The sequence below is a fragment of the Drosophila tropicalis genome, unplaced genomic scaffold, assembly GCF_018151085.1.
Source record: "Drosophila tropicalis isolate 14030-0801.00 unplaced genomic scaffold, ASM1815108v1 contig_878, whole genome shotgun sequence".
NCBI classification, from domain to species: Eukaryota; Metazoa; Arthropoda; class Insecta; order Diptera; family Drosophilidae; genus Drosophila; species Drosophila tropicalis.
Window position 1 is genome coordinate 10465471 of NW_027173374.1, and position 15096 is coordinate 10480566.

Consider the following 15096-nt stretch of genomic DNA (forward strand, 5'->3'; position numbering starts at 1 on the left):
TTTGAACACATATGAATGTTTGTATATGAATTCAGTCCGATATCTCTAAAGGTACCGATTAATAATGTTTGCAAGCTTAAGTTGCACTGTTTCCAACGAAACACGATTTCCGTAGCCCAGCAAATGTTACGATGGATGAACCAAACATCGCCTTACATCAATTCAGGTAGGCCCTTACTAGGTTTACCATTTGAATTCAAAAGCTTTTCGATTGGCATTTAAAGTAGGATATCCTCCACTAATAGACACTTTTCATAGTCTTGTAGTTCTGCTTAGATACACAATTCACAACACCTCTGTAACATGAAAAAGGCAACAATTGGGGAAAACTATCGAATTTGCATGAAAAATCGATTATACTAAAATGCCATCACTATATCCTCTGCATTTCCATTGCTGACAACCCTGTTTAAGTGAACTGACATTAAATCAGCAGAGTCATTAGAAAATTTTATGCCTATCATCTTACATAAAAAAATAATTAAGAATTTTAAAACGTTTAGCAAAAATCATGGACAATCCGAATATGCACACTGATTTCGTAAAGATGGCAGGTAATAAATAAATTATATTAACTATGTACATATGCTTGGTACTTATTTATGTAATTCGCGTACAGATAACCAAAAAGAAAAGGAAAACTACAAATCGAATGTTGGGTAAGTGAATCGCAGATAGTTTAATCAAATTTCTATTGAAATCCCGTTTTCTACTGTAAAAGCTATTACGCTAAAGGCTCGACAAAGTCATCGCAGAATCTCGAAGGGAAAAGATCTGATGGCGAATGTTCGACTTCAAGCTCAAGCAGCTCAACCTCTGGTCGCCATTCGAAAAATAAAGAGAGATTTTTATTTTCTTCGTCGTCTGAGGAAGAAGAAATTTCTTCGGATACAAATGATCAGGAAGGCAACCAAGAGCCAAATGAAACTAAAGCAAAGATGACAGACTCTAAATCAAAATCTAACTCGGTAGAGATTCCAGAAATCGGCTCTTTAGATGAAACTGAAGCAGAAGATCAATCAATAAATCAACTTACCGTTGAGTATAAAGCAACTTTACCATCCATAGGCAACCTTATTGAGGGCCATTCTCACTTTTTGCGCATGCCTATATTTATACCAGTTGAACCGATACCCTATAATGACAAGACCTATACTAGTGACATGTCTGTAGAGGACCTGAAGAGCGAACAGTCCCGTGAGAATTTCATTAGCCGCCTTAAGACCACCATACGTTGGCGCGAGAATCGAAACGATTTGGGAGAACTTCACAAAGAGTCAAATGCCCGTATGGTGCGTTGGTCAGACGGCAGCGAAACTTTTCACGTTGGCGCCGAGGTCTTTGATATAATGCATCATCCTGTGCCTGACGATCAGAATCAATTGTACGTACGGCTTGATGATTTTTATCAGGTACAGACATCGATTAAGGACAAAATGACTTTACGTCCCAAATTGGATTCCTCCTTTGGACAAAGCCATGTACAGGGGCTCAGAAATCGAGCAATGAATAAACCTCAAACCGGTTGCGTCAAGGTGCTCATGGATATGGGTATAAATCCAATACTAGATCGTGAGCGTAAGATCAAAGAAGAATTAGCCCAAATAAAGAAGGAGGATCGAGATAAGCGTCGCATGCAACAATTAAATCAGAAACCTCGTGTTACGCCAATGCGTCACTGTACAGCTGATGATTCGGATCTAGATGAACCAGCCAATGAGACTGAAGAGGAGAATGCAACAGCAAGTGCTATGCCAATGAGTAGTACTAGTCAAGCAGCTACTTCCGGTATACGTACCAATCGAAATGAGGCATTAAAACCAAAATTTGAAGAAACTGATTCAGATGACAAGATTACAGACACCGAAGACGAAGAGGATGACGACGACTCTGAAGATGAAGACAGCGATGATGAGGATGGCGACGACGATGATGAGAGCGATATTATGGACATTATCAATGATGGTGATCCGGGTTACGAAGAGGAGGCTGATTCTGATGACAGTCACTCTAAGAAAAAATACCAGTCAAAAGTGCAGAAGCAAAAGAAGAATGAAGGTCGTGAAACTAATTCCGATGACTCTGAAGTGGGTAAGAACGCAAAACGCAGACCAATACAATTCCTTTACTCCGACTCTGATGAATAGAATTGAAACAATTCCAATAAACATAATGCAATTTACTGCACATCATTGAAGAATTCGCCTTCAACCATCCAAATTGTTAATTAATTAACCATTTTCATCTATGTAGACAAGCATCTCTGTGGTCAGTCATTGCTCTAATTAGTGGGCGTGACCATTGGCACATATTAGTAGTGGGCAGTAGAAATTGCTTAAAGTCACAATGCAGTTCATATGTAGTACACATATCTGTACGTCATTGCCAATCGTCATTGTAGTTGGTATGCGTTGCTGTCAAACTGTGCCATGGAGCCCAAGGCAATTAGTGGTTCATGCTGATTGCCACCCATCTGATTTTACGTGGCCAATATAGACAGAGAATTGACGCACTGCAACAGATTCTTTGATCATTGTATTGGCAGTTGACACGTTTCAGAAACTCAAAGCCATTGAAGAACTCTGAACAGATTCAATGACAATATGCTTTTATCTTAGTAGACATCGAATTATGGTGAGTTTGAGAAATAATCAGGTCAAATAATAAGTATATGTGTACAACTGGGAAAAACCTAAAGAGATTTCAATTTTTCCACAACATTTTAACAATGTTTCCATTAAATTAATTTCTATTTTCCCTCCTTTTTGTATATGTATGTATGTATATATATTTGAAGAATTTCCATTTCAATTACACAAAGAATATTATCATGCAAATGAAAATGGTAAAGCAAAGTGTTATAATTACATTTTACGTCAGCGAAAATCCCATTGAGACAATAGAGCTTTATATGCTTGAGCGAAAAATGGGTCACTGTTCCTTACCTTGGCTTACTCTTGCATTCGCAGTGTTTCTCCCCCCTGATCCCGCTGCTGGAGTTCTCGGTGTCCCATCTACATTATTCACATGCATAAAAGGACTGACGTTGATTAAGTGAGGCATGCAATTTCTTTTTTTTTTTTTTTTTTTTTGTTGTTGGCTCTACTTCTTTTTTTGTTGTTGGTTTTCATTGTCAGTAAGAGTTTCGTGTTTCAGTTCATGCTCATTTGCTCACTTTATAAGCACATAAGCTTATTACAATGCCAAGGATTGTTGTGTCCTTTTGTTGTTGCAATGCTTGGTCATACATTCGAATGTAACAAAGATACGCCTTAACTTGTTACGGGCTATAAACTAAACTGTCACCAATTTTAAGGGTACGGGTATGTGTGTTGGGGGAGTTGAAGTGTTTTGCTTGGGCTTTGTGCTTCTGGGTGCATGCTACAACGCCTTTAGGCCAAATATCTTGCACACATATTTGTCGACAAGTTTGTAAACTCTCTCCCAATCGGTGTGCTTGTGTGTGTGTATGTGTGTGTTAGGGTGGGTGTATCTGTGAGCGTGTTGTACGAGTATTTCGGGGTGGTTTAGGCCGCCTTTGTGCTAATGCAATTTAGTGTCTCCTGCAGCAAATGAACCTTGATTATGTGTTTATTAGACACCAATTTACGCCTGCTGCATTGCTGCCTCCGTTCTCTCCATTGAGTCGTGGCATTTCATGGTTTATGTCTATAGATAGATAAATACATACATATATAGTTCATGTCTAGAACTTACCTGCCTCAAAGGCATATTAAAATTCAGCACTTCGCTTCTCCTTCTCTTCTGTATATTGTCCATAAATAATGTTTGCAAGCTAATCAATATGAAAATGTATACAAATATCAAGCCAATGGCCTGATTGCACCTAATAAATAGTTATACGAAAATGTGATTTACTCTTTGTTAAGGTAATATTGAGCATTAAATTCTATTAAGCTGAAAGGTGGTTAAAGTCTCACAGTTTTTTTTCACTAAATTGGGTTATTTCATTAGTGTTTCTATGTTCTTTGTATATTCTCATCATTTTCTGCTTAAAAGAGCTTCGATGCAATGATTATTGAAGTTTTGCTAGATCTTTACAATTAAACAAAAGCTTATTTAAATATAAGTTTCTTTCCTCTGGCATTGAAATAGTTTTCGTCTTTGTTGCTTAATTTCTTTTTTTTATTATGAACAAGGTACTTAAAAAACATTTCTGTAAATTAAGCAAATTCTTAGTAATTTTTATTGCCTTGATGGCCAAACATGTTGGTCTAGATTTAACAAGCGTCTGCACTCATTAACCCGAAAAAGTCTTCACATAAAAGGATACTTGTAAACTAAAGCAAACACAATTACACTTACTGCACTCAAATTTATTTACAGGCCATAAACTAGACACTCATTTTACACACACGCTAACACACACTTGCCCTCAAGAAATTTTACATACATACCTTTAGGGCATTAATTATTTATGAACAGACAGTCAGACAGATAAAAGTCAGACAGAGAGACATCAAGACGCATAGACATCTCTCTGAGAGAGAAAAAGAGAGAAATATGGGAAGCATGCAATAAAATTACAAGCAAATGCCGTAAACACGAAAGGTTTTGAAATTCAAGGCAAGACCGGCGGCATTAAATTTGCAACTGGCCAAAGTAATTAAAGGCTATAATGAAGCTAGAGAAATAGGAGAATGAGAAGGGAGTGTGAGTGGCGTGTGAGTGAGTCCAACCACGTGTCAGTTGTCAACGCAGCAATTTGACAACTTCACACACACAAACACACAAAGAGGGCCCAAATGCTGACCAAGAAGAGACGACCATAGGTTGCCACACCCAAATGCTTAAAGGACTCTCTTTAGCTTTTGAAGATTTTATGTTTTGCGGCTGCGGCATTATAAAATTAATGCCAAGAGTAGGCGGACTACACTCATATGTGTGTGCGTATATGTTTTTGTGTACATACATACATATGTATGTATGTTTATGGCCCGTGGCTGACCAATAACAAGAAGAAGAATAAGAACATCTCTTTGGCGTTAGCTTGCATGTTGTTTATGACAGTTCGAATCGTAATTATCGCCACGCACACACACTCTCACACTTATAAGTACACTCAAAGTGTGCATATATGTATGTGTATGTACTTAAGTGTATATTGAGCTAATATTTGTTTAAATCAATGAAACCAGCTTAGCCAGGCCAAATTTCTGTTTAATTTTATTACAATATGAAATGGTTTTAATGGCATTTTCGACCGCAAAACCCCTTTCATAAAACGAAATGGAATTGTCGTGTACACACATACAAACACAAACACAAACACACATATCGACATATTTCTATGTGTTTAATATTCATTAACAAACTGGTCCATACACTGGCATTTTACCACCCACCTAGGTCTCAGTGTGTCTGTGTCTCTTTCTCTCTCTCTCTCTCTCTTTCCCTTTATCTGTTTTAGTTGTTTATTGCAATCTGCCATTAAAGCCGCATACGATATACAAATGAATAATTGAATGGTTTGTAAATCTATTTGATTTGACTCATTTTGTTAAAACTGATAGCTGATTTAAATAGATGATTTGTATACATACATATACATATGTATGTAGATATATATGTATATTTGTATTTGTGGTAATATTATAGAAATTAATTGGAATTTACTTAAATGTATTTGCTCAAGAAATCTCTTTGGCCATAGATATTTATCATTCAATTACTTGCTTTAGATATATCTGCAATTTATTATTGAATTTAATGCTTGAATTGGCAATAACAAATTCAACTAAATTAACTAAATCAAATAACGGCATCAATATATTCCTCAAGTTGCATACTTTAGCACTTTCTTTTTCACAAACTTGGTGGAAGAATGCGAAAGCGTTTAAAACAGTCAAACAGAGAGTCTTTTGGTTGACTTAAATTTACGAAAATTAAAAGCATATTAAACGGATGAAATTCAATTTATTTGGTCTTAAAAACTATTAAATATGTAACCCAGAAATACAAAATTACACAAAAATGTAAATTCACAAAATTTCAAATTGAATATTATTTAATCCCAAACTTGGAAATATGCTAACAAAAAAAAAGCATATGAAACTGAATTTGTTGCCACGAAAAGCAATTTACTGTTGTTTTAGGGCCACATCTTTTATTGTTTATGCCACATCTCTTGGCGTAATAGTGCGCTCAACCAGGCAGATTCATTTGGAAGTATTTGCTTATTTTTGCCCTATATCTGTTTGTGCTTGTCTCTCGCCATTTCTCTCTCTCTCTCTCTCTTACACTCTGTGGTACGTGGTCAGTGGAATAATCACAGCATAATTATTTGTATAACTCATTTAAGTCCAGCTGCCAGGAACCAGCTTTCAGGATTCATTTGTACATATTTGTGTATTTGTTTATATGTTTATATGTGTGTGCGCATTTGTTGTTGTTTTGTATGCACTTTTGTTATGTAATTACCGTTGCTGTTGCTTCTGCTATTGTCGGGATGATTCGGACCATGTTGGTTGGTCATCCATGGGCATGTGTTGGTCCAACTGTTACAACTGTTTATGCTGGCGCTAAACAAACACATGCAACACTCACGAAGCTCACTCATATACACATGGGCAAGGGCATGCCCTGACAGTTAGCCATCATCATCATCAGGCTCTGATGGTGTTCTTGTTGCTGCATTTCCTTTAATTTGTGCTGCATGTCAACAGTCAAGTGCGCAAATGCATTTCACAGTTTTCAAGTTGAAAGTTGCAGTTCCAGTTGCATTTTGTTCTCTCAACTCTTGTGCCCTGACCAAAAATGTGATGCCTTTGCTGCCATTTCCTGCGGGATTAACTTCACTCTCTGCGCTTGTACATGTGCTTGCGCGCGAGTGTGTGTGTGTGTTTGCTCGTGGGTATAAGTGGATATTCTAGTTTGACATTGTCCTGATTTTCTCCGTGGTCCTTGAATGTCTAACTCTACCGTAGTAAAGATTGTGTGGAATATGTGACCAAAAATTTCCAATGAAAATAATAACAGTTTCTTCTTATATTCATGTAAGTTTGTAACTGAGATAAAAGTTTGCTAAGCGAACAAAATAAAATTTGAATTTAAAAGAAGTCTCCAAGCGTGTAAGATCTTTTCTTGACTTTGTTCTTAAGAAAAATCAAAAGTTAATAGAATAAAAAAACGTAAGAGAAACTGGTGTATGTTTTTCAAAAAAGAAAGATCCATGGTTCAAAATTGGTAATTTTTGAAATGGTAAATAGATTGAGACACATTCTATATTAAGTATGCGCCCTGATAACGCATTCATCCAATTGTAAACACAATATGTTAGTATACCCTCGCATCCAAATATCCACACACACGCACACACACATATACACGCACCATTTACTATATACATACATAGTTGGCCAATTTGTCTTTGATGGTTTCTCGTTGAAAAGTCCATGCCAAGGCCCTTTGGGCGTGTGATTTATAACTAATTGATGAACACAATCAGCCAGTTGACGGGCCAGTGACCAAAAGTAAGTAATACCAAAAGCGAATTCGTGTGTGCGTGTGTGTGTGTGTGTGTGTTTGTGGTACAGTTGTGCTCAAGGTCGCCTGCCTGTGGGCTAAACAGAATTGATTCACTCAAGCGTTTCTCTTGAATAATTTGAGCCATAAGCCAGTATTTACGATGCTTAGAGAGAATCAAGCAAAATATAAAGAAACGAACAATGTTTTTTTTTATAGGGCGTGGCCAATGCACGCATTTCCTTTTGCAGTCGTATTTTCCTCTCTCTATCGCTTTTTCCTGACCCACCCTCTCTCTCTCTATCTCTCTTTCTCTAGCACTGTTTGGCCCTTTTGTTTCTTTTTTAATTGATGAATAAATTTAATTGAACTAAATGGATTTCGATGTTGCGTCATATTGTACTTTGGCTATAAAAGCCATTAGGCAACACTCACACACTCTGATATACACGCACTCTCATATATACATATATATAGCCTTAACCCTTTTTGCCTTTCTAAAAACGGAACCTTTGTACAAGTATTTGTATTTGTGGGCTTTCAACTGGCAACTGGCAATGTATTTTAATTGAATTTCAATTGATTGCAAAAATTTTCCATTTGGTGCCGCAACCAAATTTCATTTTAATTAATTAGAATTGATAACAATAACGAGTTTTTTTCCACATCCCCTTCCCTCCATGACTTTATTAGTCCGCGTCTCTTTCACTAAAATGTCCATACTTTAATGGCTTTTGTGTTTTGTGATGAAGATATCCCGATCAAGGCGGAAAAGAGAAAACTTAAAAGTGACACTTCAAATAGAGAATGAAATTAACTAATAAACAGGGGAAATCAATTATAAGTGGAAACTTTATGGCGCTGCCATAAAACCTCATGTAAAACATAGACCACACAATTCTGTAAAAATATGTTTGCCAAAGTGCAATCAAAGCGACATAGCACAAATTTTACAGATTTTTGCACACACACATTAAAAATATGTTCCCAACATACAAACAACTACAAACACACACACTGAGCCATTTCAGCCCATTTGCAGGAATGCCAAATAAAAAAAAAAGAGAAAGAAGTAAAACTTTTTCTCCATAAATGTTCAAGTTGAGCAACGGCTAGAGCAGGACCAAGAGCAGCTGCATGGTGCATAAAGGACAAACTAAAAATTGCTTTTGGCAACGCTGGCAAACGCTGAATTTGATAATCAATTACCGTGGCAGCAAGTAGAGAAGGTCCCACGTACATATGCATAGTCATGGAGACTTGACTTTGCCAGGGGCTACACGGCGTATGAGTAATATTTTGAGTATGTTCAGGTAAGTGGCTGGCAATACATAAATATAAATATGCACATGCATATGGATATAAACATTTGCCCCCTTTACACATGTTGACATTTTTCATTACAGATAGCAAATTGGTTGTCTGCTTTATGCAGCTGCTTGCCGTGTGTAAACCAATTAATTTCCCATAAATGCCAGTTAAATCCAAAATGCAAAGCTTTCTTGCAAATATTTTAGCAAAGAAAATTGTAAATATTTGTTTGCAAAGTTGATTCATGGCTTACCTACCAATCAAGACTTATTGTTTAGTTAGAAAACAGAGAATTCGATTAAAGTTATCATAGCCTAATAATAGAACCAACTTCATCCACTTTCCATCTAATGTCATCTGCTCATTAAATAAAACCTAAAATGCCATTCTTCTTATCTCATTGTATAATAATTAATAATAATAACCACTTAGTAAAATTTCTTTCCGACAATATGTTATAAACATTTGCAATTAATAGAAAATCAACTAGAAAAAAAGCATTTACAAAAGATAGTTTTTTGATTTAACTATTTACTATTCCATGCAGTTGCAGTTTGATAACTTTCATATTATCAAAAGTGAACTTTGATTTTTATTGATTTTCTTTTTTTCGTTTCGTTTTCAATGAATTTCCGTTTGCCACTAATTGTTCGTGCAATCAACTAATGAAATCATCGTATGGAATCAAACTAAAACCGGAGCTCTAGAAACGGGAATCACGATGATTACTTACCCACTCACTCTTACCTGACTTTTGCAGCTAACACATGTTCAATTTATGCTCTGCACTAATCAACTTGGCACTGAATGTCTCTTGGGGATGTGCCGCCAACAGCTGTCCTTAATTACATGGAAAGCCACACTTCTAGGCAACACTAGCAACTGCCACCCGCCGTCAAGTCCCCATAGAGTCATTCACCTTGCCACAAAAAAAGGAAGCAAAAATTGAGTGAAATGAAAAGGCAACGCAAAAATCGAAATCAAGTGAATATAACATATTATTTCAACAGGCAAGACCAAAACATAGCACACACATACACACACAACCGCGCACATACATATCAGGCATGCAGTATAATAAGTATTACCACCCATGGTGATTGCATGTGGTTGATGTACTGAGCTCTCACTGGGGGGTGGGTGGTGCTAGTGATGGGCAGATTGGTGGCAGGTAGTAGGCGTGGCAGCTCTCTCGCATAGGCCTTTGGAATTGAGGTGAATAAGCAGCGAGAAACACACACATATTCATGCACACTAAAAAGGCAAACAAAGGGAAATCAATCTTTGTACATACTTTCAGCATATGCACACACATATGCGATAAGTCGCCTGTCTGTGTTTGTACGTGTATCTTTATCTCTGTATATGTGTATGTGGTTGTGTGTATATGTTGCGGTGGCTTTGGCAGAGGGAATTGGGGAATATTTGCATGCCTTTATGTACTTTTTCCATATGATTTATGACCTAAATTGTAGCTGCACATACAAATACACACACACACACATAATTACACACTCCCACTCCCACTAGACTTGTCGTCTTGGGACGCCCGTTAAAGTATGCTACACTTTTTGTTTTATGAGTTAATAAGTAGGCGTGGCCCCCATACAACCTCCCCATATTATGGATATGTGAGAAATATTATTCGGGGCACATGTATATGAAATAAATACACAAAAACTTTCTCTGCCAAGTTAGCGGAAAGTTTGTTAATTGCATTTAAACTTGCCTAAAAATTTCTTCAACCAAATAAACAACTTTGATTTGCTTCTTAATTATAAATGTAATGATTTTGCAATTAAGCTTTAATTCTATAGTTTTTCATAAATGAATGGTATCTAAATGAGCCACAGTTTACTATAAGAATACGCTTTCAAAACTAATGAATTTCAAACACTAATTAAACTTTTTTTGTTAGTGTATTTTAATCCAATGACCTTGCCATCCATTTGAAATCAATGCACATTTCACCTGCTCAGCAGAGTTACCAATAAAGAAGAAGGTAGAGAACAAGCTTTAACCAAAACAGATTAGTTAAATCCACGTTGTAATCCCTTTTGTTTGCTGTTGATGCAGCAGTTTTCACTGTAATCCAATTCGACTCTTCCACTTGGGGCCTGTGTATAAAAGGCCATCGCCATGCTGGCAGTGATTTTGTCTGGGCCCAAAGACCGAGTCGGCTCGAGTTCTTTCGAGTGGGGCATACATGATGGAGTATCTCGGCAAAAGTAATAGTAGTAGTGCAAGCTTTATAATCGGCAATGTGTCCACGGTGTTGCAGCCAGAAGCCCGACTTTCAGCTGAAGCACGTCTGCTGGGCTGGAATGTACCGCCAGATGAACTGCGTCACATACCAGAACACTGGCTGACCTATCCAGAGCCACCCGAATCGATGAACTATCTGTTGGGCACTCTCTACATCTTCTTCACGGTGATGTCTGTTATCGGCAATGGTCTGGTTATATGGGTCTTTTCGGCAGCAAAATCATTGCGGACACCATCAAACATTTTGGTTATCAATTTGGCCATTTGTGATTTCTTCATGATGAGCAAGACTCCCATATTTATCTACAATAGTTTTAATCAGGGCTACGCTGCTGGTCATTTGGGTTGCCAAATATTCGGAATAATTGGTTCCTACACGGGCATCGGAGCCGGAGCCACAAATGCGTTTATTGCCTACGATCGGTATAATGTCATTACGCGTCCCATGGAAGGCAAAATGACGCACGGTAAGGCCATTGCCATGGTGATATTCATTTATATGTATGCCACACCCTGGGTGGTTGCCTGCTACACGGAAACCTGGGGACGCTTTGTGCCGGAAGGATATCTGACCTCATGCACATTTGACTACCTAACGGATAACTTCGATACCCGCCTATTTGTGGCAACCATATTCTTCTTTAGCTTTGTGTGTCCCACCACAATGATTCTGTACTATTATTCGCAGATAGTTGGACATGTTTTTAGCCATGAGAAAGCATTGCGGGATCAGGCAAAGAAAATGAATGTGGAATCGTTGCGCTCGAATGTGGACAAGAACAAGGAGACAGCTGAAATACGCATAGCCAAGGCAGCAATAACCATTTGTTTCCTTTTCTTCTGCTCCTGGACACCATACGGAGTAATGTCGCTGATTGGGGCATTCGGTGATAAGTCTCTGCTCACACCTGGAGCGACCATGATACCAGCATGTGCCTGCAAAATGGTAGCCTGCATAGATCCATTTGTCTATGCCATCAGTCATCCCAGATATCGGATGGAATTGCAGAAACGTTGTCCCTGGTTGGCCATCAGTGAGAAGGCGCCAGAATCCTCGGCAGTGGCCTCCACATCGACCACACAAGAGCAACAACAGACGACAGCAGCGTAAATAGAAACAAGTGAGGAAAATCTACTCTAGCCAATGACGATGATGAAACGATTTTGTAATATCAAATGCCTGGGAAAATTCTATAACAAGTTGACAACAAAATATGTAATTCACTTTTAACACAATTATAATTTGTAGTCTATGATTCTTTATTTGCTGGAAAAGAAAAGCAATATAGTGAATTTTAAAGCAAATCTGTTTAAAGTAACTTTGTTCTGTTATTTCAATCAAACTGTCACTCCAGACAGTTGACGCCGGGGAAAAAAAAATTGCAAGAGCAGAAATTGACGAGAAATATGAAAGAAAGTGCCCAAATGGTAAAAATGTTGTGCTAGTTCAGTTTACCATCCACAAAAAGGGCGCTCTCTCTCTCACTTTCTCAGAGAGAACTCGAAACTCGCAGAGAGACTGTGGCAGAGAGAGCAAAGCTTTTAACGACTGGAAGCGCTTGCGCCTTCTCGGGCAGAAACATTTTGGCAATTGAAACATCTTCAATGTGATGGAATGTAAGAAAAGTGGGAATAAAACCAAATAAATATTTCAACAATTTTAATAAATTAAACTTGGGTTCCACAATCTGCTGTGAGAGAGTGCATAGGGCAGAATGATGTATTTCTTGAAGGAAATTCTCGTCCCAGGTCCACATACGATCCACCAGTAGTTGTGTGTTGCCAGGCCAAAGGCCGTTCAACTTGTGCGCGATTCATGAATTAAAACTTACAATCCACAATATGTACTATACTATAGACTCATCCAGCAAGCCAAGTTAATATGCCTGACAAATTAATCATTCACAAGCAATCTTATTTGAAATTCACATACAACATTCCCAAATTGAATGAAAATTGCACATAAAACGCATGTTCCACAAAGTGAAATACTTTATAAATTTAAACCGAAACCTTTTCTGACTTAATCTGGCCTTGCGATGACAACAAATTTATCACTTTGTCTGCTCTAACATCTCAAGGATTTGGTTAAAACATGGTTGTAAACATTCCAGCTGCCTAGATTTGTGCTGCACATGGGATAGCGACACAGAATGGGAGTTGGAGTGAGAGCGGGAGTAGGAGTGGCATTGGTCCATTCCGGTCTATACCGCATCTTGAACAATTTGCTCGCCAAAGTGTTGCGCCGTGTGTTTGTATGGCGCCTCATTATTATTGTTTTCCCAGCCACCGCATTTCGTTTCGTTTCTCTGCCTGGCGGGCATTTTTTCTCGCACCACAGTGATGGTGTTTTTTTTTCTGCATCGTTTTGCGGCAAACCTACAAAACCGCACACAGACACACACACACACACAGACACTGTACCAGAGATGTAGCAGGAGCCACAGCGCGAGGCCATAAACCAAAATCGGCCGCAGCCAGCGAGCTGACTGCCTCGCAAAATGGGTAAAAACGAAGCAAAATTAATGAAAATCGCACACACAGAGACAGACACAGAGTGTGTGTGTGTGTATGATATGGGGGGTGTGGGTGAGACAATTAAAATGGCAACCGCCAACGTCCTTGTGGTCCTTGAGTGAATGCCTGCCAGCTCTGGCACATTTGTCTTCCACGAATTTCGCTTTGGCACTCATTAATTAAGATAATTAGGCCTTTTCGACGCCTTCAAAGTTCAACCTGCAAAAAAAAAAAAAAAAAAGAACTAAAAACCCCAACACATACATACACACACACACAAATTGAACACGAAGGACACTAGGACAACAGCAGTTCGTCTAGTGTGTTGTAGGCCCAGGAGTCAATAACAGCAGCCAGCCAGGAGTACTCAGGAGCCAAGAGACTGTGGCCCTGCAATTTGGCTTGCTCGCGTGGGCACTCGAATTCCTTTTAATGAGTGGCTTTTGGGCTTCATGGGGTTTCCCTTCCTTCTTGTAGATGATTGCGCCGCATGCCAAACACTCTAGGAACTTCTCAATTTCTAGTTTTCTTCTCTCTTTCCTTCCATTTCGGCGGACAAAATTTGCTTTTGAAAATCAAAACACATTTGCTCTTTCATTTGTCACACCGCTGAAAGAAGTGAGTTTTCTTGACAAAATTTAAGGACAAAAAATTAATCTTTCTGATTTTCTTCACTCATATTTCTATAAATGGGAAGCTCAGTAAACAAATACCTCTTCGCTCTTCTTTTGATCCGTTTTCGGTTAAAAACTTTAAAATCGTTTCCAATCTAGTTCATGATACCTCATAAAAATGTCAGCCAAATTAGTTATAAATCAGCAGATGCAAACTTAACTTGAAATGCATAAGACAACCGCCATGAACAAGTCCCTCCCTTTTCCCGCAACGCAATGCACCGCGCTATGTCCCCCTCTCTTATTTTCTCTCCTTCTGTGTGTGCTCTGTTAGCCCTGGCAACTTTGTGTGCTAAAATGAAGCCATAAATTATACGAACTAATAATTATATGCCATCAAATTGTTGTAAGCAAAGCCAAGCCAAACCAAACGAGGCAGGAACAAGGAAGGAAGCAAGGTTGAAGGCAGCCAGCGAGTTTAACGGCCAACATAACTTATAGACATTTAAAAAAGAGACAGGGACCTGGAGGGGTAAAGGCCGAAAGCCAAAGAGCACCCTGGGCTGAGCCGCGTAGAATATGCGATTTTTATCACAGTTTATGCACTGCACACACAAAGTCAGCCTCAACGTCAACGTCAACGTCACCATCACCGTCAACATAATAAGGACAACACGCACAGGGAATCACAGGAAGGAAGTGGTGAATGAGTAGACGATGAGTGGGGTTTAGCCTGGTTCCTTAATTAAACGACAAACATACCGTGCTTTCCGATCTACAAAGACCAAAGTTCGAGGTCAGACTTGAGCCTTGGCAACAATAACATTTTTGTGTTTTTTTTTTTTCTCCAGTTTTACAGTCAAGCAATTTGCAACAAAATTAGCCTCGAACGAAAACGTTTAAG

At 38.4% G+C, this 15096-nt stretch overlaps 2 protein-coding genes across 2 annotated transcripts; both read left to right on the forward strand.

The window, feature by feature from the left end:
• Window positions 1-317: 317 nt before the first annotated feature.
• On the forward strand, window positions 318-2147 carry LOC137583807 (RNA polymerase-associated protein LEO1). Its single transcript, XM_068298945.1, has 3 exons — window positions 318-554; window positions 620-659; window positions 722-2147. The coding sequence occupies exons 1-3, from the start codon at window positions 512-514 to the stop codon at window positions 2145-2147; spliced, it is 1509 nt and encodes a 502-aa protein (XP_068155046.1). The 5' UTR covers window positions 318-511.
• An 8807-nt stretch (window positions 2148-10954) lies between these two features.
• Rh3 (Rhodopsin 3) lies at window positions 10955-12366 on the forward strand. Its single transcript, XM_068301519.1, has one exon. The coding sequence runs from the start codon at window positions 11003-11005 to the stop codon at window positions 12170-12172; it is 1170 nt and encodes a 389-aa protein (XP_068157620.1). The 5' UTR covers window positions 10955-11002; the 3' UTR covers window positions 12173-12366.
• Window positions 12367-15096: the final 2730 nt, after the last annotated feature.